Here is a 25,831-nt window from a genome sequence, read left to right on the forward strand (position 1 = left end):
CTTCACTCCATGTTTTGCAGAGGAGACCTTTCTCATTTGAAAAAATCTCACCCAGTTTCACCGTTTCCTCTTGTACCTGTACACACTCCGACACTTCCTTACAAGAACTGCCGCATCTCTTATTTATTTTGGCTTGGCCAGTGGATGTGCCGCTGCTCATTCGTTTCGCCATGATTAGCTAATCTAGCATTTGCATCGCTTGACTCCGCCACACTGTCGTTAGCTAGCTAACCTGCGCAGTACGGATGGGCAGGACACATGTTCAGGTACTGCCAATCCTATGATTAGCTATGTAGCACAAGTGAACCATATCATATCATTGGCTGGACACCTGTCAATTCCTGAAAGCACAGAAAGAAAATCATTCGTCCACTTAATTAGATGAGATTATGTCTAACATTAGATATTAATCAATCAGTTAATGCAGATTTTTTTTTTTGAGTGCGCAGCATGGAGTTTCTTGTGCGCAGAGACTGCGCGACCAGTGCGCAATTGCGCAGCTGCGCAGCTTAGAGGGAACACTGGTTACTACTGTGTTCAACAAATGAGCAGAGGTGGGCATCCTGTCAGTACTGATGGAAGGTCTGTCAATCCGTCACTGATGAACATCTGCATTGCTAACGAATGACGGAAAACTGAAAAAAAGAAAAATCTGACGGACTAAGCATCACCAGAAGTGTGTTTTCCCATCACTAAAATTGTCAGTAACCTGGGCGGTACCGGCGGACCTTCTCAGTCAGTCACTGGCTACTTTTACATGGACATTTTTTCAATCCATCACACTTTTGGGGCGGAACTCCTGACATGTGCAGGTTGACAAAATATATCGGAAATAGTAGAAGAAGAAATCCGTAGCGACTTTTTAGTCATGAAAAGATCACTGCGTCCATTTCTAGTTTAAACGTTTGCGTTATTTCGTGGATTTTTCTAGTATGAGCTGTTATGCTGAGTTAACAATTCTAAGTGGGGCTGCAATGTATCCACCAGGAGGGCAACTCTTGCACCTGCCATGTCTTTCGCTCGCTCTGTTTCTACTAGCTTCCGTCAACAACAGAAAAGTGCATAATGACTACTGTTGTCACAGACACGTGCAGTAAAGACTATTCGTTCCGACATTTTGGGATGTGTTTTCATACGTACTGATTGGATTACCAATCGACCCCTCTCATCCAGAGTAAAAACTTGATCGGAATGGGCATGATCCGATCAAGTGTGTATTGGAGTGTGTATATTAAGGATTTTTATTCCCATCAGAGTTTTAAGCTCATTTTGTTGACGACTGTCTGAAATGCTATACATGCCTTGTGTATATGTTCACAAGGGTGAGGATACTTTGTCAAGATGACCACATTGGGCTCTCTAATTCATCTAATTGCACATTTCTATAAAGTTAAAGTTAAAGTCCCAATGATCATCACACACACATCTGGGTGTGGTGAAATTTGTCCTCTGCATTTAACCCATCCCCATGTGATTTTAATCCATCCCCTGGGGGAGAGGGGAGCAGTGAGCAGCAGCGGTGCCGCGCTCGGGAATCAGTTGGTGATCTAACCCCCCAATTCCAACCCTTAATGCTGAGTGCCAAGCAGGGAGGCAATGGGTCCCATTTTTATAGTCTTTGGTATGACCCGGCCGGGGTTTGAACCCACAACCTTCCAGTCTCAGGGCGGACACTCTACCACTAGGCCACTGAGCATTTACGCATGTCACAAATGTGTGATAGAATTACTACTATTGCCACAAATGTCCACTTAAATTACCTGTCTATCAATTCATCTTCATACCGTTCATTCCCACAGAGGTCGCGGGCAAGCTAGAGCCTATCCCAACAGTCATCGGGCAGTAGACGGGGAGACCCTGAACCGGTTGCCAGCCAATTGCATGGCACACAGAGACAAAAAACATCTGCACACGCACACATCTATGGGCAACTTGGAGTACTCAATCGGCACACCATGCATGGTTTTGGAATGTGGGAGGTAACCGGAGTTCCCAGAGAAAACCCCACGCAGGCATGGGGAGATCATGCAAACTCCACACAGTGAGGGCCGGAGGGACTAACCAGTGCGCCACTGTGTTTTAAGATCCCACGAAAGGCGGTCAGCCAAGTTACTATCGAGAGCGCAGCTCGCGGCGCAGTCTTAAGTAACCGGTCATTTTCCTGAGGGTGGTCATAGAAGATCTATGTCGGTCCTAAAAGAGTGTCGACGAACTGGAATTTAGCAATGACAAAAGTATGGTTAAATAACTATGATGGAGTAACAGACTGACAATTAAAGTTTTGCTTTGGCTTGAAAAAATGATGGACTGATGATGACAGATGCGTGTCCTGGCCTTTACTGACGTGCCCACCTCTGGAAATGAGGATGAGACGCCATGGAGAACATTCTTAGCTTGTACCATGTCTTGCAAGGACATTTGTTGACTGACTTGAAAACTCACATTTACGATGACAGCCACCTTGCTGAGACCCCTTAATAGGTTGTACCAGATACCTACAAACATAAGACAAGAACATTCATTAAGGAAATTATCTGGGATTGCTATGAGGATGCTATTGGGGAGTCAGTGAGTGAGTGTGAGTGTGTGTGAGAGAGACAGAGAGGGAGAGACAGTGCGAGAGTGTGAGAGAGCGAGAGTGCAAGAGCGAGAGAGCGAAAGCTGCAGTTTCCAGCTCCATGGTGGGTGGAAGCATCAAAGAATGTCGTTTTTTTAAAGGTGGCAAATCGGTACGTTACTTTGTTGTGAGTCAGTGCATAAAAGCTTATCACATCACTTTGGTTCACACCACAAGAACGTTTAAATCCGAAATACTTTTTGTCAAGAACAAGGCAGGGCGATCAAGTGCAGCACGGATCTTTATTGAAAAAGGGGAAAGGGGAAGTGGAAGGCTGGACTGCCAGCTTGGCTGGTGTAACTGGGCAGCGGAACGGGAACCGGCAGATGACAGGGACAGTCATTCGCAGCAGAGTGCTGGCCTCGGAGCGACAAGATTGATTGATTGAAACCTTTATTGTCCCCTCTGGGGAAAATTAGTTGTCAAACAGCTCGTGACATTTACAAAAGAGGAAGACAAACAGAAAAAACAAAGTTCACAATGCAATAAATATAACACACCACTGGTCCAATAACATGCAGTGCAAGCTGGTAGTTTACTAAAGTGCATCATGTGCAGATAAAAAGTCCCAAGTCTCTAGCTCCAGGTCTCCCCGCGCCTGCGGGCCTGATTGTAGAGTTGGAGTGCAGCTGGAATAAACGACTGTCCAAATCTCTTTGTGCTCTGACGGGGGAGGACAAATCTGTTGCTGAATTTGGTCCTCATTCCCGTCAGCTCGATGGGCAGTGGATGGGAGGGATTGGCCAACATGGCTGCCAGTTTTTTCCCCATCCTCTGTTCGACCACCGTCTCCACGCTGTCCAACCCGGTCCCCACCACAGAGCTGGCCTTCTTCACTAGCTTGTTCAACCTGGTAGCGTCCCTGGCACAGATGTTGCCTCCCCAGCAGGCCCCGGCGAAGAACAGGACACTGGAGACCACTGACTGATAAAACGTTCTCAGTAGCCTATTACAAACATTAAACGACCTCAGCCTTCTCAGGAAAAACATCCTGCTCCCTTCCTGATAAGAACCTCGGTGTTGTCAGACCAGTCCAGTTTGTTGTTAAAGTGTAGCCCCAGGTACCTGTAGGAGTCCACTCTTTCAACTTCCACTCCCTTGATGGTGATAGGGGCTGAGGTCCCTCTCTTCCTCCTAAAATTCCCCACCAACTCCTTGGTTTTGCTGATGTTGAGCAGAAGGTGGTTGGTGTCGCACCACTTCACAAAGTTCGCCACCAGGGCCTTGTGCTCCTCCTCCCTGTCGTCTGTGATATAGCCCACAATAGAGGAGTCAGCTGAGAACTACTGCAGATGGCACTGGTGTGAGCTGAATTGCAAGTCGGAGGTGTAGACGGTGAAGAGAAATGGTGCCAGGACAGTTCCTTGGGGGGCACCGGTGTTACATACCACCACCTCAGACTGACAGCCCTGCAGTCTAACGTACTATCGTCTGTCTGTCAGGTAGTTGTGGATCCAAGCTGTCAGGGAGTCTTCTACACCCATCACCACTAGTTTGTCTGCCAGTAGTGATGGCTTGATGGTATTGAATGCGCTGGAGAAGTCGAAGAACACGATCCTCACCATGCTCCGTGGCTTCTCCAGGTGTGTGTAGGCCCTGTGTAGCATGTAGATGACGGCATCTTCCACCCCCACATTCTCTTGATATGCAAACTGCCGGGGGTCCAGGTAATCCTTCACCTGGGGTTTAAGATGTTGCAGCACCAGCCTCTCCAAGATCTTCATGACCTGAGATGTTAGGGCAACCGGTCTGTAATCGTTTGGAGTGCTGGGCCGTCCATTCTTTGGCACCGGGACGATGCATGAGGTCTTCCAGAGCTGCGGAACCTTCCTCAGTCTCAGAGATAGACTGAAGAGATGGTGGAATATGTCCGCTAGCTCTCCTGCACACCCCTTCAGTACCTTGGGGTTGATGTTATCTGGTCCTCTGGCTGTGGTGGAGTGGTATGTTTGTCCCTATGATCCTAGGAGCCATGTTGTCTGGGGCTTCATGCCCCTGGTAGGGTCACCCATGGCAAAAGGGTCCTAGGTGAGGGGCCAGAATAAGCACGGCTCAGAAGACCCCTTATGAAGAATAAATCATATAGACGTAGTTTTCCCTCGCCCGGACGCAGGTTAGGGGCCCCTCTCTGGAGCCAGGCCTGGAGGGCTTGAAGGCGAGCGTCTGGTGGCCGGGCCTTCGCCCATGGGGCCTGGCCAGGCACAGACCGAAAAGGGAACGTGGGTTCCCCTTCCCATGGGCTCACCCCCTGTGTGAGGGGCCAAAGGGGTCGGGTGCATAGTGAGCTGGGTGGCGGCCAAGCGCGGGGACCTTGGCTGTCTGATCCCCGGCTACGGAAGCTGGCTTTTGGGACATGGAATGTCACCTCTCTGGCTGGAAAGGAGCCCGAGCTGGTGTGTGAGGCAGAAAAGTTCCGACTAGACATAGTCGGACTTGCCTCCACACACAGTTTGGGTTCTGGAGCAGTGTGGTTTTCGTCATGGTTGTGGAACAGTGGACCAGCTCTATACCCTTGGCAGGATCCTCGCGGGGGCATGGGAGTTCGCTCAACCAGTCCACATGAGTTTTGTGGATTTGGAGAAGGCGTTCGACCGTGTCCCTCGGGAAGTTCTGTGGAGGGTGCTTCGGGAGTACGGGGTGCCGAGCCAACTGATAAGGGCGGTTCGGTCCCTGTATCATCGAGTTTGGTCCGCATTTCCGGCAGTAAGTCGGATTTGCTCCCAGTGAGGGTTGGACTCCGCCAAGGCTGCCCTTTGTCACCGATTCTGTTTATAACTTTTATGGACAGAATTTCTAGGCCCAGCCGAGGCGTTGAGGGTGTCCGGTTTGGGGACCTCAGCATTGCATCTCTGCTTTTTGCAGACGACGTGCTGCTGTTGGCTTCTTCAAGCCGTGATCTCCAGCTCTCACTGGAGCGGTTCGCAGCCGAGTGTGAAGCGGTCGGGATGAGGGTCAGCACCTTCAAATCTGAGTCCATGGTCCTCGGTTGGAAAAGGGTGGAATGCTGTCTCCGGATCAGGGATGAGATCCTGCCCAAAGTGGAGGAGTTCAAGTATCTTGGGGTCTTGTTCACAAGTGAGGACAGGATGGAGCGTGAGATCGACAGAGGGATCGGAGCAGCGTCGGCTGTAATGCGGACTCTGTAATGGTCGGTCGTGGTGAGGAGAGAGCTGAGACAAAAGGCAAAGCTCTCAATTTACCAGTCGATCTACGCTCCTACCCTCACCTATGGTCACGAGCTATGGGTCGTCACCGAAAGTACGAGATCCTGGATACAAGCGGCCGAAATGAGTTTTCTCTGGAGGGTGTCCAGGCTCTCCCTTAGAGATAGGGTGAGAAGCTTGGTCATCCGGGAGGGACTCGGAGTAGAGCCGCTGCTCCTCCACATTGAGAGGAGCCAGATGAGGTGGCTCGGGCATCTCATCAGGATGCCTCCTGGACGCCTCCCTGGGGAGGTGTTCCGGGCATGTCCCACTGGCAGGAGACCCCGTAGATGACCCAGGACACGCTAGAGAGACTATGTTTCTCAGCTGGCCTGGGAACATCTTGGGATCGCCCGGGATGAGCTGGACAATGTGGCTGGGGAGAGGGTTAGTCCCTCCTAAAGCAGCTGCCCCCGCGACCTGACCCCGGATAAGCGGAAGAAGATGGATAGATGAATAAAAAAGAAAGAGGCGTCTTCATGACAATGAGCAAAGACAACATCAGTCAGGTGAGCAAGGAAACGTAGCCCCTCCCTTTTTATGGTTAGGCTACCCATTGCCATTAATTAATTTTTTACATTGACTTCTTAACATATTAATTGATATAAAAAATTATTTAGATTAGGTTACTAAAAGGCAAACTACTATTAGGGGGCAGTCTATTAACAGAGTAAATACGGTAAATTTATGTGCAGCCAATTTGTTACCCCTATTTACCTATCTACTAACCCAGGGGTGGGCAAACCTTTTGACTTGCGGGCCGAATTGGGTTCTAAATTTTGACTGGGGGGGCTGAACCAGGAGCAGATGGATGTAGTGTTTGTGTGAAGTAATGTAAATGACATGTAAAGGTCATTGCATAAAATATTTTGTTTAGTAGGTAGTAAAGCATGGATATTTGGAAAAATAGCTTTTGAAAACAAATGCATTAACCGTATTTTAACCGGGTTAGAGCAACGCTGGCGTCTGGACTGTTGACTGCCGCTTCTACCCCGAACCGTGTCCGCTATTTGTTTGTCCCCTGTCTGTTTTGTGTTTCCCGTTTTAAGTGTGCCCGTTTTTTTGTTTTATTTTTCTCGCCTTTTCTCCTGCCCACCGCGTATCTCTGGAGCTCTGCTCGCACCTCTCCGATCCCGCTCCCTCTGACTACGAGCTACGCTAGCCAGCTAGCCAACCCACAACCGGACCCTCCTACCTCCCGGCTCTGAGCCTGTAGCTGCTTGCTCTTGGCTCGGCAAACGGTTCCAACCCAACTTGCTGGCCACTTGGCCGGCGTCCTCGGGGGGAGCACCCGCTCGCTGCGAGCTCGCCGGTCGTGGCTCGGCTGTGTGCCGCCGTGACACACTGGGGCGTGCCGTTTGCACGGGTACAGTCGGGATTGACCAACACCACCACCCACTCCACCAACATCACGACTCGGTCCACTGCTGCTTCCATGCATTTCACTGCCTACCAACTTCTAGTTAACCAGCTACTAGCCATTTCTACCATTTTATCTGGATTATTCCCTGCTGCTGTGACGTCGCATCTCCTGCATGAACTATCACTTCTGCTACTCCGGGCTTCCATTCCACTAACTTCTCGTCCATTTGTCTACACTGCTGCTGATCTTCATCATTTCAACAATAATCACCGTCTCCCTGCTGCTGCTGCCTCAGCTGCCAGCAAGGCTGGGATCCTCCGCCGTCGCCACTACATCCACCGTAGCTCCGGACTATCTTTTAAACGACATTTCCCTGATGGCTCACCCATCCCCTCTTTCTGGACTAACTCTCGCCCCCCCGTCACCCTCACCTTCCGTACTGTCAACTTCAACAATCTCCACTCCCCCACCCCCGCTCCTTCATCCATCTCCGTCGCACTGCTGAACTGTCGCTCCCTCTCCAACAAATCACTAGTTATTTTCGAACTAATATTGGACAATAATTTGGATCTCCTCCTTCTCTGTGAAACATGGCAACAGCCCCTGGACTATTTTTCTCTCAACCAAGCCACTCCGTCTAATTACAGCTACATCGCCAAACCCCGCCTCTCTGGGCGAGGAGGTGGTATTGCTGTCCTCCATAAGCGGTCCCTATCCATCACTGAATTGGACCTCAACCTCCCATCTATTTCATCCTTTGAATATCTCGCTTTTTCCCTCCCCAACTCTACTAATGCTGTTCTTATCTACCGCCCCCCCAAGTCTCATCCGTCTTTTCTCTCTGAACTCTCTGAACTTCTCACCATCGTATCCTCAGTCTCCTATCGCCTCCTACTAATCGGTGACTTCAACATCCACATCGACCAGCAAACTGCTCCACTGACGTCTGACTTCATCTCCCTTCTGGACTGCTTTCATCTCACCCAGCACATCAACTTCCCCACCCACACCAAAGGCCACACCCTGGATATAGTATGCTCCTCCTTTCCACTCACATCCAACCCCCGTCCTCTCACCTTTCCACTGTCAGATCCTCTCTGCATCCTCCCCTGATGACCTTGCCACCACGCTCAACAACATCCTTTCTGACTCCCTTGATTCCCTAGCCCCCTGGAAAACTTCCTCTGTTACATTCACTAACTCTGCCCCTTGCTACACACCGGAACTCCGCACCATGAAACAAACTGGCCGTCAACTCGAACGCCTCTACAAAAGAACCCGCCTCACCGTCCATGCCGAAACCTTTAAACAACACATCTCCTCCTATCGTGATGCTCTTCTTGCTGCCAAATCTGCTTACTTCTCATCTCTCATTAATAACACCAACCGAAACCCCCGCATACTGTTCTCCACCGTCAACAAATTGCTCCAGCCACCGGTCACCAAGCCACCCTCCTCACCCGCCCTCTGTAACTCCTTCCTTGTCAACTTTAACAACAAAATCGCCCAAATCAACAGTTCTCTGACCGACACCATCAATAACTCCTCCTCCCCCACCTCCCCTGCCCTCCTGCCCCCCCTTCCTGACCTCCCACCCTTCCCCTCTCTCACTGCCTTCTCCCTTGTCGACTCCTCCACTATCCTAGACATCATTACCTCATCCAAGACAACCACCTGCTCTCTCGACCCTCTTCCAACGACCTTAACTAAGGCCTGCCTCCCTGTCCTCCTCCCCCACCTCACCACCCTTTTTAATCAGTCTTTATCCCTTGGCCACTTTCCCACTGTCTATAAACTTGCAGCCATCACCCCCATCCTCAAAAAGCCCACCTTGGACCCACTCAACCTCTCCAACTACCGTCCCATCTCCAACCTTTCATTCCTTTCCAAAACCCTTGAACGCATTGTCTCCGCCCAACTCCACACCCATCTCCAGTCCAACAACCTCTATGAACCCTTCCAGTCCGGATTCCGCCCACTTCACAGCACTGAAACAGCTCTAGTCAAAGTCACCAACGATCTCCTCATTTCTGCAGACTCTGGTGCCCTCAACATCCTACTACTACTTGACCTTAGCGCAGCCTTTGACACTGTGAACCATTCCATCCTCCTCCAAAGGCTGCGCCAACTAGGTGTTGAGGGCACTGCACTCGACTGGCTCACCTCCGACCTCACCAACAGAAACCAGTTCATCTCTCTCTCCGGTCACACATCCATCCTCTCTCCAGTTACACAAGGGGTCCCCCAAGGCTCAGTTCTTGGCCCCCTCCTATTCATCTGTTACCTCTTTCCCCTTGGTACTGTCATCCGCAAACTCAATCTGGACTTCCACTGCTACGCTGATGACACCCAGATCTATATACGTACGACACCAACCCGTAACCCTTCCCTCACTCATTTTGAAACCTGCATCTCTACAATAAAAGCATGGCTGACCCACAACTTTCTCAAACTCAACAGTGACAAAACAGAGCTCCTCCTCATAGGCACTAAATCCTCCCTTAACAAAACTGGATCCATCACACTCACCATTGACTCCTCAAACATCACTCCCTCCCCTCTGGCATGCAATCTTGGCGTTATTTTTGACCCCACACTGTCCTTTCAACCTCATGTTAGCTCAGTTGTCAAGACCTCCTACTTCCACCTCCGACGCATCGCTAAAATCTGGCACTGCCTTTCTCTCCCTGCCGCTGAATCTCTCATCCACGCCTTCATCTCATCCCGGCTTGATTACTGCAACTCCCTTCTCACTGGAATCACTGCTCACTCACTCCATAGACTTCAACTAGTCCAAAACTCTGCTGCCCGCCTCCTTACCCACACCCGGTCCCGTGAACACATCACTCCTGTTCTCCACTCTCTTCACTGGCTTCCCATGAAGGAGCGTATCATCTTCAAGATACTCCTCCTCACCTTCAAAGCCCTTCACCACCTGGCTCCCACTTACCTATCCGACCTCCTTGTCCCCTACTGCCCCAACCGTCCCCTCCGATCCTCCAATACTTCACGTCTGACAGTCCCAAAATCCAAACTCAAATCCTTCGGTGACAGAGCCTTTTCCTGCACATCACCCCGACTCTGGAACTCTCTCCCCCAGTCTGTCTGTGACTCACCCACACTCCCCATATTTAAGTCCCGTCTAAAAACTTACCTCTTCTCCCAAGCTCATGACCTCCCCTACCCATAACTGGTTTCCTCTTCTTAAGTTTACCCGATTGTTTCCTCCCCGTCCCCCTCCCCTCATGTATGTCTTTGCCTTGTTCCCTGTAAGCGTCTTTGGGTTTTTGAAAAGCGCTATACAAATTTAATGAATTATTATTATTATTATTTTCCGGACTATAAGGCGCACCGGACTATAAGGCGCACGTTCAATGAATGGCCTTATATAAGGTGGACCGGACTATAAGGCGGACCATTAATGCATCATGTCAGATTTTTAATCCAAATCAAATCATTCTCCATTTTATCTTTTTTATTTCAGCTTCAGATGCAACAAATTACTTTATAATCACAAAATAATGATCCGTAGTCTTTTTGATTCATGATTCATAGTCTTCAGCGGGCCACTTATGATTGATTTCATGACACAATGCTTCAGGCCAGTTTAACTTTAGGAATTTGGTCCATATATAAGGCGCACCGGACTATAAGGCGCATTGCACTGTTGGCTTTTGAACATTTTTTAGGTTTTTAGGTGCGCCCTATAGTCCGGAAAATACGTTATTAACAGCATTAAAAAAATATCTCACCAAAAAACTAGTATCAGTGATTCACATTAAATACGACACTGTTATTATGAATAACAGTTTCCATCACTTCAGCGGCTGCTTATCTTATTAGGCGAAATCACATAAAACAGCAAACATTCTGACCGAATACATCATCTTGAAGAATGAGTGTAATAATACATCTAAATAAAGTAATAAAGAAATCAAAACGGCAACACGGTGACGGATATCTGAAAATCAGAGCAGAGCTTTAACCCACAAACACCTGGTGACAGAGGTGAGGAAACGGGAAACACTTCCTTAAAGTCGGCTTTAAAACCTTTAAAAGTTAAGATTAGTCGCAAACAGGTGGTGCATCAATGTCCTTGAGCATCCTGCATTGTTTGAAAATGAGAATGGTCGCTAGTTTCAATCCCTGCTATTTGTACAAATTATTTTTAAAATGCATTTTTTTTTACAACAAACTAGAGAAACTCCCCTTCCTTTTCAGTGGGAACAGTATTGTTGGTCTCCCTTTTTTTCCTAGTGCATCATAGTAAAATTTGTTGTGGCAATTCTTAGGATAGAGCTTGTTAACCGAGATCTGTGACGGGGCTTTGTTAATGTTCACGTGGCTGAACGTCTGCTCATACACGTCGGTCGAGCCAAATTCTCCACTCTTTTTAAACACTCGACACTCAGTGTCCACCTTGCTTTTCCTTGGGTCACTCATTTTAATGAGTGACCCAAGGAAAAGCAAGGCTTCAGTTTTACGCTCAAGCCACCCACAGGTTTGTGGGTGGCTTGAGCGTAAAACTGTATCTGAAAGCTCAGCGCGCGAATTACGAGAATGCTGACATCACACCGCACACTCAAAATTCGGCACTGATAGAAATAGAGCACGGAGTGCGCCGGGTCCGTACTACTGAGTACGTACACGCACTTGTGAGTGTGCACTGAGCTTTCTGACACGGCTGCCGGGAGTAAATGCCCGGGCGGGCGTTTCCCCATCTACTGGGGAAACGCAGTCATTGCAGGGAAAATGACAAACAAATGTTTAATAATACAATTTATTCAGGTTTGGTGGGCCGGATTAAATGCCCCGTGGGCCGGATTAAATGCCCCGTGGGCCGGATGTGACCCGCGGGCCGTAGTTTGCCCATGTCTGTACTAACCTGTTGTATTTTTACACTTGTGTAGATGCTGTTACTGAGTAGGAGGTGGAGCAACTGTTTATATAAAACTGAGTAATTGTTCATGTTTTTCATAATAAACTTAATTATAGTGAGTCAAAATTTGACTCTCTGGTCTTCTTTTGGGGGGGGGCTTGACATATTTTGGCGTAGCGCCCCCAGGAGATCTGAACCGGCTCTGGGGCAGGTTGACAGAAGCAAGGCTGCCAGTGTGTACCTACGGCCCCTCCAATCACCACCAAACATTCATATCCAGGCATACACCAGTGTGAGGGGCACTAGAGGCAAGGTGTGGGAGGTGTCTTGCCCAAGGACACTTGAATGTGGGAGGAAATCAGAATATCCAGAGGAAACCGGGAAAACACGGAGAGAACATGCACAAGAAGGCCGGAATGTGAGGCGGATGTGCTCACCAGTCGACCACCATACATACCTGTCATACAATTACTGTGTCTTGATTTTAGGAATACGCAATCATTGTACGGCACCATATCACCACTCAAACGTTCATTGGATCAGGTAGAATCAGCTAAGATGCATTTTCATTTAGGTTCATTAACAGAGGTGTGAATGCCATTTAAAAACATTTTAAAAAGAAAATCTCTTTTCTGAAGAATAAGGCCTTGTGTTTTTCTACCTTTTTGTGTTTATTAATGTTAGTGTCTTGGGAAGAACACCCACCGATGTCTTTGGCTCTGACTGCAATCGGCCTTCGGAGTTCCATAACAAACTTTTTGGCATCCAGACGTATCTCAATGACATTATTCAGAAGAGCGAAGAGTGGGGCCAGAGGAAATGAGGCCACGAAAAGAGTCACCATCCCAAACTGGATGACTACAGAAACACAAAACAGTCTTTGTTGTTAAATTACAGAAAAGGTTTAAAAACGTAAGAATATTCATTACTGTAGCTCAGGCATGTCCAACTCCGGTCCAAGAGGGCCGCTGTTCTGCCTGTTTTCCATGACTCCAGGCTGCAACACTTTTGATTCAAATGATCAGCACACCAGCAGGTTCGGAAGAAGCTTGATAACAATGCTTCCTGAAACAGGCAGGACAGCGGCCGTCTAGGATAAAGTTTGGGCACCCCTGCTGGAGATGGTGTGGAATACTTCAACAAAAAAAAACATAAGTCATGTGAAACAGTTGTCAGACATCGGTTTCTAGAGTAATACGGTCTTTGAGACATGATACTTAGTAAAATGGCAAAAACTATACTGGTTAGATTATTTTTTCTTTTAACTTTACTTTAAATCCTTTGGTGACCCTATTAGAATGTTTTTTTTTGTGCTACCAAAACATCATTAAAAATCAACTTACTCATTTCCATGTACTCTGGGCTAAGACCAACAAAAGGAAGGAGGAAATGGTCCTTCTCATGTTGCTGCAAGGTCTTGGTCAGCTCTTCTTGTTGCTTTGGGTCCATCTCAGACTTTTTCTTACGTAGCAGTTTTTTCAGCTTGCTACAGAAAAACAATGAAAGCATGAAATTAAATGAAAGCATCTAATATTAGATATTGGCTACACAACAACCTTAGGAATTATGATTATGATTTGAAATTAGAGACAAGTAAAAACTGTTTATTCAAATATTATTGCATTTATTTTAAATGCGCAATTGGTAAAATGAAATACTTGCAATGTCTCTGTGTTTTTAACAGCCAGTACAGGATGGCCACCAGACCCCAACACAGATGTTTTCTTTCAATTTCCCCAGATAACTTCCCCATGCGAGGTGCAGCGCAGTTTCCTGAGATGTCATCTCAGAAGGCACAGTTTAATTGTCCTCGTCCAGAGGACACTGTTGTAGATATTTTTTTTTCAGTTCCGTCATTACCAGACAAAGTGTGGTCATTAATTCTCTGCCCTCTGTTGTCGACCGGAATGTCCTTGTTGCTGAGGGAACCAGACCCTACTTTATAAGCTTTCGGTACACTTGCAGTACCGTGAGCGTCAGAGGGAGCCATCTGAGAATGAGGAATGCAAAATGTATACGTCCTCCACGTCTTCTATGCACCCCAAGGCACAAGACATGGCACTTGCTCCCTACATCTATAATGTATCCTGCCAATGAGGTACCATCGGGACAGACCAGCTCACCAATTCCGTTGCGTCGTGTGTACATGATATGGTCGGTTGCATTTTATAAACCATCTTAGAAGATCCATCATGTTCTTCTGCAGAATATGATGACCCTCCCTGTTCAACACGCCAATGGTGGAAGGTTTAATATGGTTAACGGTGACATTTTCCTCTTTAGGCTTAGTTGCCCCTCCCGCCTGACCTAGACCACAGACCTGCCCAGTGATACGCTGCCCTTGTGGGGGTCTTAGCGAAAGGTCTTTGGTCCTCGTCTCACGAAAAGGAAGTCCTCAAAAAACTCTGCTGTTTCATGTCCAGAGGTTGGGTTGTTTAACCCAGACCCTCAGCTCCTGACAGTGAACGGTAGAACTGCTCTAAAATGAACATTTGACCTACCGTTTTTTTCCATGTATAATGCGCCCCCATGTATAATACGCACCCTAAAAATGGCATGTCGATGCTGGAAAAAAGCCTGTACCCATGTATAATACGCACCCAAATTTTGACTCCTACTTAAGTCCGTAAACGTAAAATTATTTCAGAAAAAAGATCATCTTTGGGAACAACCGGATGTTATTCTGCCGGTCAGTATCACTGCGCATGCGCTAGCAAACTCAATAGCGAAGAAATGTTTCGGATTTGTGTAGGGTACATTGTGACAGCAAACGAGCAGGTGATCGAGCAAGCGTCTGATACGAGAGCATTGTGTTCGTATGGAGCGTGTTTGAAGTGAACAGCAGAGAAGAAAGGAACAAGGCAAAGTGTTGTGAAATAAAATATTACCTGTAATACGCATTTAGGTAGAGAACTGAACTCTCGCTCTTTATATAGCTGACGTGTCTTGCGCATCCGTTCTGCGCATCTGTAATGGCGGCCTCCGTATGATATCCGGTTTGCGATGGAGATTAAAAAACAAACAATATTTGACAATAACACACCATCAAGGATTGCATCATCGCATCAAACGATGTGTCGTCAATTATGAATTTTACTGACTAAGTGTGTTGGGCAGGATGGCTGAATGCGATGCGCGATTGACAACAAACAAGAAGAAAGGTGATTTCAAGTTTTATTTCGAGGGAGATTTTCTTAAAAAAAAAAATTAAAAAAAATAAAAGAATTGTACCCATGTATAATGCGCACCCCAGATTTTAGGACAATAAATTCGTTAAATTTTGCGCATTATACATGGAAAAAAACGGTACTCGCTCTTTTGACTTCTTCTCTGGCTGCATCCATTTCTGGTTTTAATCTTTAAGGCAATTGGGTTTTTTTTGGTATAGCGTCGCCGTGTGTGGCAGCCTCCCACAGTGTTCTTCTCCTCTTTATTTCCTTCTTTTCTCCTTTTTCTTTCTTTCTATTTGTCCATTCGGCAATACTGGTGCCTTCTACCGCACCTCGGCGGGTGCAGATCGCTTCAGATCGGATATTTTTTTTCCCTGGGTCCGGGATGGCTGCGCACATCGATCGGGACCGGCGTGACTCTACGACGGCTTCCTGCTCATCCAGCCTGTGCTGACCGGGTCCCTCGCCTTGGCCTCGCATCCGCGACCCCCGTAGGGAGTCCTCCCTCGTGCTCGTCGGAACCAACGACCTTCGCCGTGCCAGCCCCATGATGACCATCTGCACCTGCCCCGACTGGGTGCCCAGGACGCTGCTCACACGTTTGCCTGTTTTGTGATGTTTTACCGATTCACAACCACGGTCCATTGGGCGCCGTTGAACTTGGCTGCCCTTACACCTGTTTATGCACCCCGTGGAGGCTATTTTGTGTGTGTTTGGGGTGTTCTTTGGTGTTGGGGGGGACGCTGGTTGGCCGCTGTTACTTTTTTTTCCTTTGTCTTGTTGCTTTGCTTTGATAGCTTTTAACTTTCGCACTTACTGGCTTTCTTTGTGGCGCCATTGTGTGGCAGCCTTATAAGAGCCTATTGAGTTGCGCTCATGCCATCTGTGTGTCTTTTATATACCCGCTCTGTGGTATGAATACTGCTGGGGCCTGAATTTCCCCACCCCCGGGATCAATAAATGTTCAATCAATCAATCAATCAATCAATCAATCAATCAATCAATCAATTGTTGAATTCTCTTGGCGCCTCTCCTAGCTCAATATTAGGTTCAAGGAACCGCTGACCATACATAACTTCAATGACGTATTTTGCTTAAATAGCTTCCTTCACACTTCTGTAGTTACAGGACTCTTCATAGGCCATTGCTTCACAGGCTACACGGGCCTTTCCAGTGAAATACGGAATCTACCTCATTTCCCAGTCCATCTTTGGCCATTGGTAGACGCTCAAAAGTGATGAGGTACTGCTCGAGGTCATCACCATCTTTCAACCTGGTAATAGTTGACTGTGCCCAGATTCTTTCCATGTGTTCCCGAAGCATATGAAACACAGGCACTTGTTCGGCCTAATGCTGAGGTGGAGGGTTAGTGGGAAGTTGGAACTCCACCCTCAGCCTCTGAGCTCCACTAAGACGGTTGACCTGCACCTGCATTTTGCCTCTGTGCCTCGATGTTCAATGGTATAATTTGAAACCGCAGACACTTTCACCTGGTCTGCACTCACACGGCCATGCTTCCATGCATGTGCTGCACCAATCACTCTTTTTCAGTGATGGAGGGGAAACAGCTGCCTCACAGATATGACTGTTTTTTTCAAGGGGCAATTAACTCAAAGTAAGGATTATTTTACCAAGGGTGACCAAATCTGTGTTTTTTGAATGTCGGAGGAAACTGGAGCACCCAAAAGAAACCCATGCAGGCATGGGGAGAACAGGCAAACTCCACACAGGAAGGCCAGAGTCGGAATTGAACATTGCACCTCTGAACAGTGAGGTGTACGTGCATTCATACAAGTACAAGTGCATACATACGTACAAGTCTGCTTTAGTGTCCTACCAATATTCAACATTCATTCATTTATCATCTGAACTGCTTATCCTCACAAGGGTCGCAGGTGTGCTGGAGCCTATCCCAGCTTACTGTGGGCAAAAGGTGGACGAAACCCTGAACTGGACGCCAGCCAAGTCACAGGGCAGACATGAACAACAATTCATACCGTAATCCACACCGTCACTGAGTGGGAACCGTTCGCACGCTTCTCGCACACAAGTCTGGCGCGTACGCATACACGATCAGTGGCTATTTGGAACACATTTTCTGTATTTGAAATCCTATTTAGACGATTAAATGCAGACTGATTTAAGTATTGATAGAATCAATAGTAATGTGAGTATCGGCATTGCATTGATACCAAACCGCTAGTATCAATCATTTATATTTGTTTCTATGATTTCAGTTATTTTCGAATAATTATTGCGTACAATGACAGACATTTCAGGTTAACAGTAAAATTATTCTTTGTTTGAGCTTTTCTACCAGCTAGCTGTTGTCAAGTGGCATGGTGGTACGGATGGTGCATTAAATGTGTATTGGATTTGGCCCAGAAAAATTGGCAATTGGCAATTAGTGGCTCGGGCATCTCATCAGAATGCCTCCTGGACGCCTCCCTAGAGAGGTGTTCCAGGCATGTCCCACCGGTAGGAGACCCCGTGGACGACCCAGGACGCGCAGGAGAGACTATGTCTCTCAGCTGGCCTGGGAACGCCTTGGGATCCCCCGGGATGAGCTGGATGAAGTGGCTGGGGAGAGGGAAGTCTGGGAGTCCCTCCTAAAGCTGTTGCCCCCGCGACCCGACCCCGGATAAGCGGAAGATGGATGGATGGAAATTGGCAATCCTAAACATGTAGTCATTCCAAATTTCACCAGGAGATGGTGTTAAAGCTTGACATAGGGGTGACCTGATGGGAACTAGAGATCAATCGTTAAATTGTTAGTGACTAGAGCAGCGGTGGTCAACCCGCGGCTCGTGAGCCGCATGCGGCTCTTTGGCTGGTTTCATGCGGCTCTTCAGGAGATTTCACATGACAAGCGTCAAAATGCTTGGCTGGCGCTGCCATTTATTCCCCCTAGGTGGCGCGCTGACCAGTTGAATCGGTTTGAGTTGAAAAGAAGAAGAAGAATGACTTACTCTAAATGATGACAAATGCGCACGATCATTTGAGTTGTAAATAATTTGTTTCAAGTTCGCTCTCAAAATGGCAGGGAAAAAAAGCACAGCCAAACGAAAATATGAAGAAGAACACAGGACGTTTTTAACAGAGTGGGAGAGTTTATATTTTTTGTTGAACGTAATGGCAAGCCATTCTGCCTTATATGTCAGGCATCATTAGCGCATTTCAAAGCTTCAAATCTTCAGCGTCACTTCAGCTCAGTCCATCCTAATATCGACCAGGAATTTCCAAAAGGGACTGAACTTCGCAAGCACAGGTTGGTCACTTTGAAAAGTCAGTCAGAAAAGCAGATGCAGTTTTTCCAAAACTGGGGGGGGGGGGGGGGGGAATGATGTGGCTCTTTGCGATGACACAGTAAAAAATGTGGCTCTTAGTCTCTGACTGGTTGGCCACCCTTGGACTAGAGAAACACGACCTGTTCTGAATTACGTATAGCAACACACAATTTTGGATTACTATTTTTGGTACTTTGCTTCGCTTTGCTTAATATAATCTGTAACAGCTTGAGCAATATCATTATATACGTATGTTAAAGTTAGAAGTACCCATAATCGGTTATGATTATGTGTTAAGTTGACTATTGTGAAAACATGTTTTATTATTGTTGCAATGTTTAATCAATACTTAACATGTATTTAACATTGATGTTCTATTTTACACATGAATGTATGAAGTTGAGCAAAGACAACAAGGGTTAATAGTGATACTATTTGGTGGAAGACTGCGATGACGCATGAGCCTGACCCAGAGGTCACCTCAAGGCCGGGCAGGATGCAGCTGCAGTCTATTTTAGAATCAGTCATGGAAAAACATAGGTATATGACCTAATGGGAAAGCACCGTGACCTAGCTGGTGTAGAACCCACGTGCAGAAAAGGGTATAAAAAGGTCGTCCTGACACAGAGCAGGGCTCTTCCTCGTCAGTGCTTTGTCACTGCATGCTGCTCGCGAGCAAAGAATGCCGTTTAAACGAAGATGAATTTCTAGTGTCTTCAAATTGGACTTTGTCAAATTTTAAGCTTCGAGATAGGCAAGGGGAAAGCTGCTCCTGTGGCAGCAAGAGGGAGACGCCATATTAGGGCGTTGGCTTTCTCCTCAAGGCCGACCTATCTTTTTAAACAAAATTCAGATTTTTGGAACAAGGCGAATTAATCCCTCGACTTATTCCACCAAATAGCATTTTATACCTTTTGTCTCGTTTCCCTCTTTTAACTATTTTTGAGTTTGATTGATTGATTGATTGATTGATTGATATCTTTATTTTGAACATCCAAAACAAAAAAGAAAAGTTTTACAATCAAGAGAACTTTGATACTGAATAATTTTGCTTTATTGAGATTGGTGAGTGGAATTATTGTTGTTTGTTCTAACATTTGAGAATTGTAATATTTTCTTACTTATTCATTACATTTCTACTTTATAATCATTTAATTTTGATTAATGATTATTTTGATGTTTAGAGCTCAAAATGAACCGTTCAGTTCTTTTTAAAGTAAAGACAGTTTTTATCTTTAACATCAGGAATTGTCAGATCTGGTTCGAAATAGTTAACTTAAGGTCAATTCGTGCCGGAGCGTGCTAGTGTAAAGTAACGAATCCTCACGGTCTTAACAAAGACGGCTTCACTTATGCGAGATTTTACAAGTGCAATTGATCCACAGGCAGAGAGCCGTTGTCATTCTGACACCGCGTCTCGTCACTTGGCATGAGCCTCGGGATGACTTTAGAGGGATTGGCGTCCTAAAAAGATTCAATTGATTCCTTCGGAATTAATTTCTTAAAGGCAGTTAGAGCTCGGACGAGTCTCTTCCGACCCCGGCTTACTGAACTCTCGTCTTCCCATGAGAGCAGCGTTGGAGCGCGTGGGGACAAAGGAGTGCCGGTCACTTACGTTTGATAAGTGTGGATTTGACACTGTTTATTAATGTGGCATAACATAAAATATACAGTTTGAATGAGAACAACATGACGTTAACTGCAAGTAAACAACCTACAAACAAAGTACGCAGTTTTTCCTCATGTTCTCTCTGATTGGCAGCACAAGGCCAGTGGAAAGGAAACCAAAACAATGGCAAATAAGCCTAATTTACCATTGTTTTGGTTGGTTCTGACCACCTTATAGAACAAATCAAATAAAAACAAGCTTGGAGAAGGTGCATGGACTAAAGGAATTTAAGTGAGGCAGACAAAGAATATGCAAATTACTACTATTACTGTTTCTGATGAAGATACTATGGCTCAGTGGCCTAGTGGTAGAGTGTCCGCCCTGAGACTGGAAGGTTGTGGGTTCAAACCCCGGCCGGGTCATACCAAAGACTATAAAAATGGGACCGATTGCCTCCCTGCTTGGCACTCAGCATTAAGGGTTGGAATTGGGCGGTTAGATCACCAACTGATTCCCGAGCGCGGCACCGCTGCTGCTCACTGCTCCCCTCTCCCCCAGGGGATGGATTAAAATCACACGGGGATGGGTTAAATGCAGAGGACAAATTTCACCACACCCAGGTGTGTGTGTGACGATCATTGGGACTTTAATCTTTAATCTTAATGATTAAGAAATAAACGAGAATGTTTAATTTGTAAAAAAGATGTAATTCAAAAGGACAACAAATTTAAAATAGCCTTTTTTTAAACCTTAAAGTACTTGGTATTGGTATCGCCGATACGGAAACCAGTACTTGGTGTCGATTGAATTCGGGTATCGCGCGGCTTTAACAGAAAGTATGAAGGATTCAATTTTAAATAAGTTGCAAACATGTTTTTAAACTAGCACATACTAATAAAAACATATTTTAAAACTTGATAAACTTGAATATATTTGAATTGCAAATTTGTATTTCACACATAGTAAAAGTTTATTTTGCTTGATTTTTATACTAATTTCTATCGATGATAAAAAATATAAAGCAATGCTGATTTTCATCAGTAAACTTTCTGTATTTTTAAAATTCATTCGTACTTTTAGCATTTTCAAGGTACTTCAGTGACCAATGTCTTTCTATTATTAATGGTAAAATTATTACAATTTTGGTTCATAAGAACTTTATAGCTATGCCCTTCTGTCAAACAGGCCCATAATAAAAAGCATTCTTCCACATCACATGTAATATTGGCCTGGTGTCATGTTCTAGACTGAAATAAATGCTAAAAGACATGATTACTATAGCGTAGTTAAGCTTGCAATAAATGTGTCTGGTTCTGTGTACAAAATAAATTTAGTCAGCAGAACAATGATGTTTTCTGAAAAAGGCAAAGACCACTTTGGTTGCCATGCGATGGCCGTGAGAAAAGTACGAAAACGAATGAAAGTTTATTGCCACGTTTGCAGTAGGATTGAGGACCCAAGTGCAGGGAAGCAAACAGGAATGCAGTAAGGGGTAAAAGAGAAACAAAAACGCAAAACAAAATAAGTTCCAAAAGCAGAAGGGCCAGAGTTACAAAGTAAAATTTCGGAAAATTGCTGAGCTGGGTGGGAACATTCATTGATAAAAAACAACACAACGTGACTGGGACAAGAATGGAGCGAGGTTCACCACTTTGTCCACAACTGCGTGAGAAAATAGTTGAACAGTTTAAGAACAACATTTCTCAAAGCAAAATTGCAAGGAATTTAGGGATTTCAACATCTACGGTCCATAATATCATCAAAAGGTTCAGAGAATCTGGTGAAATCACTGCATGTAAGCGTCACGGCCAGAAACCAAGACTGAATGACCGTGACCTTCGATCCCTCAGACGGCACTGCCTTAAAAACCGACTTGAGTGTGTAAAGGATATCACCAAATGGGCTCAGGAAAACTTCAGAAAACCACTGTCAGTAAATACATTTCGTCACTACATCAGTAAGTGCGGGTTAAAACTCTACCATGCAGAGCAAAAGCCGTTTATGAACAACATCCAGAAACACCGCCGGGTTCTCTGGGCCCGAGCTCATGTAAAATGGACTAATGCACAATGGAAAAATGTTTTGTGGTCTGATGAGTCCACTTTTCAAATTGTTTTTGGAAACACTGGACGTCGTGTCCTCTGGCCCAAAGAGGAAGCGGACCATCCGGACTGTTATCAACGCAAAGTTCAAAAGCCAGCATCTGTGATGGTATGGGAGTGCATTAGTTCCCATGGCATGGGTGACTTACATTTCTGTGAAGGGAACATAAATGCTGAAAGGTACATACAGATTTTGGAGCAACATACAGGACTATCTAAGAAAATTAGAATATTGTGATGAAGTTCTTTATTTTCTGACATGCAATTAAAAAAACAAAAATGTCATACATTCTGGATTCATTACAACTCAACTGATATATTGAAAGCCTTTTATTATTTTAATATTGCTGATTATGGCATACAGCTTAAGAAAACTCGAATATCCTATCTCAAAATATTAGAATATCATGAAAAAGTATACGAGTAGGATATTCAACTAATCACTTGAATCATCTAACTCCTGAGCCTTGAAAAACACTCAGCTTGGTTCAGTAAACTAAATCTCAAGTATGGGGAAGACTGCTGATCTGACTGCTGTCCAGAGGACCATCATTGACACCCTCCATCAGGAGGGTAAGACACGAAAACAAATTTCTCAAAGAGCAAGCTGTGTTGTTTGTCTGTGGACCAATTGGGTGTAATATGTCTTGTCACCGTGGAATAGTAGGAACCGCAATTTCGATCTCTTTGTATGTCTTGACATGTGAAGAAATTGACAATAAAGCAGACTTTGACTTTGAGATGACCGCAGCCTTAACAGCATTGTGAAGAAGAGTCGCTTCCAGAATTTGGGGGAGCTTCAAAGACAGTGGACTGAAGCTGGAGTCCAGGTATCAAAAGCCACTGTTCACAAACGTGCCCGGGAAATGGGCTACAATAGCCATATTCTCATGGTCAAGCCACTTCTGAACTCAAGACAATGGAAGAAGCGTCTGACTTGGGCTATGGAAAAGAAGCACTGGACAGTTGCAGAGTGGTCCAAAGTCCTCTTTTCAAACAAAAGCAAATTTTGTATTTCCTTTGGAGGTCAAGGCACCAGAGTCTGGAGAAAGACTGGAGAGGAGTAAAATCCAAGTTGCTTGAAATCTAGTGTGAAGTTCCCACAGTCAGTGATGGTTTGGGGAGCCATGTCAGCTGCTGGTGTTGGTCCACTGTGTTTCAGCAAGTCCAGAGTAAATGCAGCTGTGTACCAAGAGATTTTAGAGCACTACATGCTTCCGTGTGTTGAAAAGCTCTATGGAGATGATGATTTCATTTTCCAGCATGATCTGGCACCTGCCCACAGTGCCAAAACCACCAGTAAATGGTGTACTGACCATGGCATTACTGTCCTCTATTGGCCTGCCAATTCCCCTGACCTGAACCCCATAGAGAATTTGTGGGGTATTGTGAAGAAGAAGCTGAAAGACACCAGACCCAACAATGCAAATGAGCTAAAGGCCGCTATTGAAGCATCCTGGGCATCCATAACACCTCAGCAATGCCACAGGCTGATTGCCTCCATGCCACGCCGCATTGATGCAGTAATCCGTGCAAAAGGATTCCCAACCAAGTACTGAGTGCATTAAGGGACATTTTCAAATGTTTGATTTTGCTTTGCTGTTATAAATCTTTTTTTTTACTTGGTCTGAGGAAATATTCTAATATTTTGAGATAGGATTTTTGAGTTTTCTTAAGACGTAAGCCATAATCAGCAATATTAAACTAATAAAAGGCTTGCAATATTTCAGTTGATTTTTAATGAGTCCAGAATGTATGACATTTTTATTTTTTTAATTGCACTTCAGAAAATAAAGAACTTTATCACGATATTCTAATTTTCTGAGACAGTCCTTAATGCTGCCATCCAAGCAACATCTTTTTCATTAGAAAAACGCCTTTTTTAGGCATTTCATTTGCACATTTTTGTCCCATCGCGCAACTGCAGCGCATCGCCGAATCCGCAACTGTAGCGCGCCGCCGACCGCGCAACTGCACCGCGCTGGTCGCATTATTGTGACAGAGCCGTCGCTGAAATTTAGAAAATATTTTTAAAGTCCTGATGTACTTTCCAAAATTTAAGTGGACCTCAGTGTGCAGGGAGCTTAATTTGGTCCGATCGCGCAACCGCAGCGCGCCAGGCGCTCACTGTCGCATTGCTTAAAGAGCCTCTTTGTGTTTTAGGATTGCTTTACTGCTCCCACTTGCTTTCTTTGCAGGCATGATTAGGGGTTAATACAATCCTCAAAGTAACGAAAATACAATAACGAACGGAGTCAGTCGGCATCCGGGCCGCGTGGTCGCGTTTTCTCGGGCCCTTTTGGCTCATCTCGCGAGGTTCGACCTCCAAATTTTGTTCAACAACCGAAGCAAAAGAATCTCGAACCAGGACGTTCGAAAACTGTATTTGACTGTATGTGTTTAGAACTCTTTTATTATTATAACAATTCCTTTATAACAAGGTACAATAACAACACTGTAATTATGTTTTTAGAACTCATTATTAAAACAACTTTTTTATAACAAGGTACAAGTGTACGTACTGCAATTGTGTGGGCACTCCTTGCCTTCTGCTGGCGTGTGGGCAACTTTCGAGCCATAATTCCTCAATTTAAAATTTTTGTTTGGAATTTTAAAATGTTTTTGGGGGGGGAAATTCCGCAATGTACTGAAGCCGCGACAAATGAACCACGATGTAGGGATTACTGTAAATAAAAACAAACTGACGAGACAACAAGGAACACCTGGACAAAACACAATGGGTTGGAGGGAGCTGATTGGGTAACACGAGTGATTAGGAAAACGAGTGCTAATGTACACAACAACCTAAGGAGAAAGACGCACAAAGGACACAGAGCGAAATCATTAAACGAAATTCCATATCATAAACCAAATCGTCTTAGCCTAGCAAGCCAGACCCAATGCTGTACCAGTGACTTGGTCTGGTAGGTAGTTCCATCAAGCGCAATTCTCTGGTGGGGCAAACCTGAACAAACAAAGTTTGAAGGAACTAATCAGCAAAAAGAAAAATCCAAGTCTTTTTTAAAAATAAATATGCTGTCAGATGCTGGGATTTTAATGATGTGATTCAGATTAGTTAAATCTTATCATCTGGTTCTTTGAACTCTAGTGTGTCTTATTCATTATTTAATTTAATTTAATGCTCCCAAGTCCCATTGTCCGAATCAAACCTTTTAACTCTGGAGTTGGTCTTCCTTTACTGATGACCTCCTGCTTCGACCGAAAATCCATAGTTGAAAATCGTTTGGATATGTAATCCTCCATTGTAAAACGAAATGTAAAAACAGAGAAGAAAAAAAATAAATGGACGACTGCTCCTCAGTTGTTCACTGTAAATTTTAACTGGAGATCTCTTATTCTACAGGTAGACGCATGAAGCATCCCGGGATCACTCGCACCCCCTGCCATAAGGCTGGAGAACCTTTTTTTCGTAGCCTCCGTAAGGTCTCATTTCAAAGCCGTTTTGTTCATCTAAAGAAACACGACGTTACAGACAGATGACAAAAAACACTAGATATTATATACATCAGCTTAACTACGGAAATTAGTTAATATAGCCACAGTGTTTGAACACTTAAACAGCAACATAAAGACAGAGAGC

General features: G+C 45.4%; 1 protein-coding gene across 5 annotated transcripts in view; it reads right to left on the bottom strand.

Moving 5' to 3' along the window:
• ano1a (anoctamin 1, calcium activated chloride channel a) overlaps window positions 1-25,831 on the bottom strand; it is a 148,219-nt gene that overhangs the window by 23,023 nt on the left and 99,365 nt on the right. For all 5 annotated transcript variants that reach the window (XR_005097430.1, XM_037246650.1, XM_037246651.1 and 2 more), the window contains 3 exons: window positions 13,406-13,548; window positions 12,768-12,920; window positions 2,443-2,495 (listed from right to left, as the gene is read on the bottom strand). Coding sequence is in view for 4 of the 5 variants with exons in the window: in XM_037246650.1 (XP_037102545.1) it covers window positions 2,443-2,495; window positions 12,768-12,920; window positions 13,406-13,548 (349 nt within the window). In the remaining variant the exon portion in view is untranslated. The remainder of the gene's footprint in view (window positions 1-2,442; window positions 2,496-12,767; window positions 12,921-13,405; window positions 13,549-25,831) is intronic.

This window comes from Syngnathus acus, chromosome 3, assembly GCF_901709675.1.
Source record: "Syngnathus acus chromosome 3, fSynAcu1.2, whole genome shotgun sequence".
Lineage (NCBI taxonomy): Eukaryota > Metazoa > Chordata > Actinopteri > Syngnathiformes > Syngnathidae > Syngnathus > Syngnathus acus.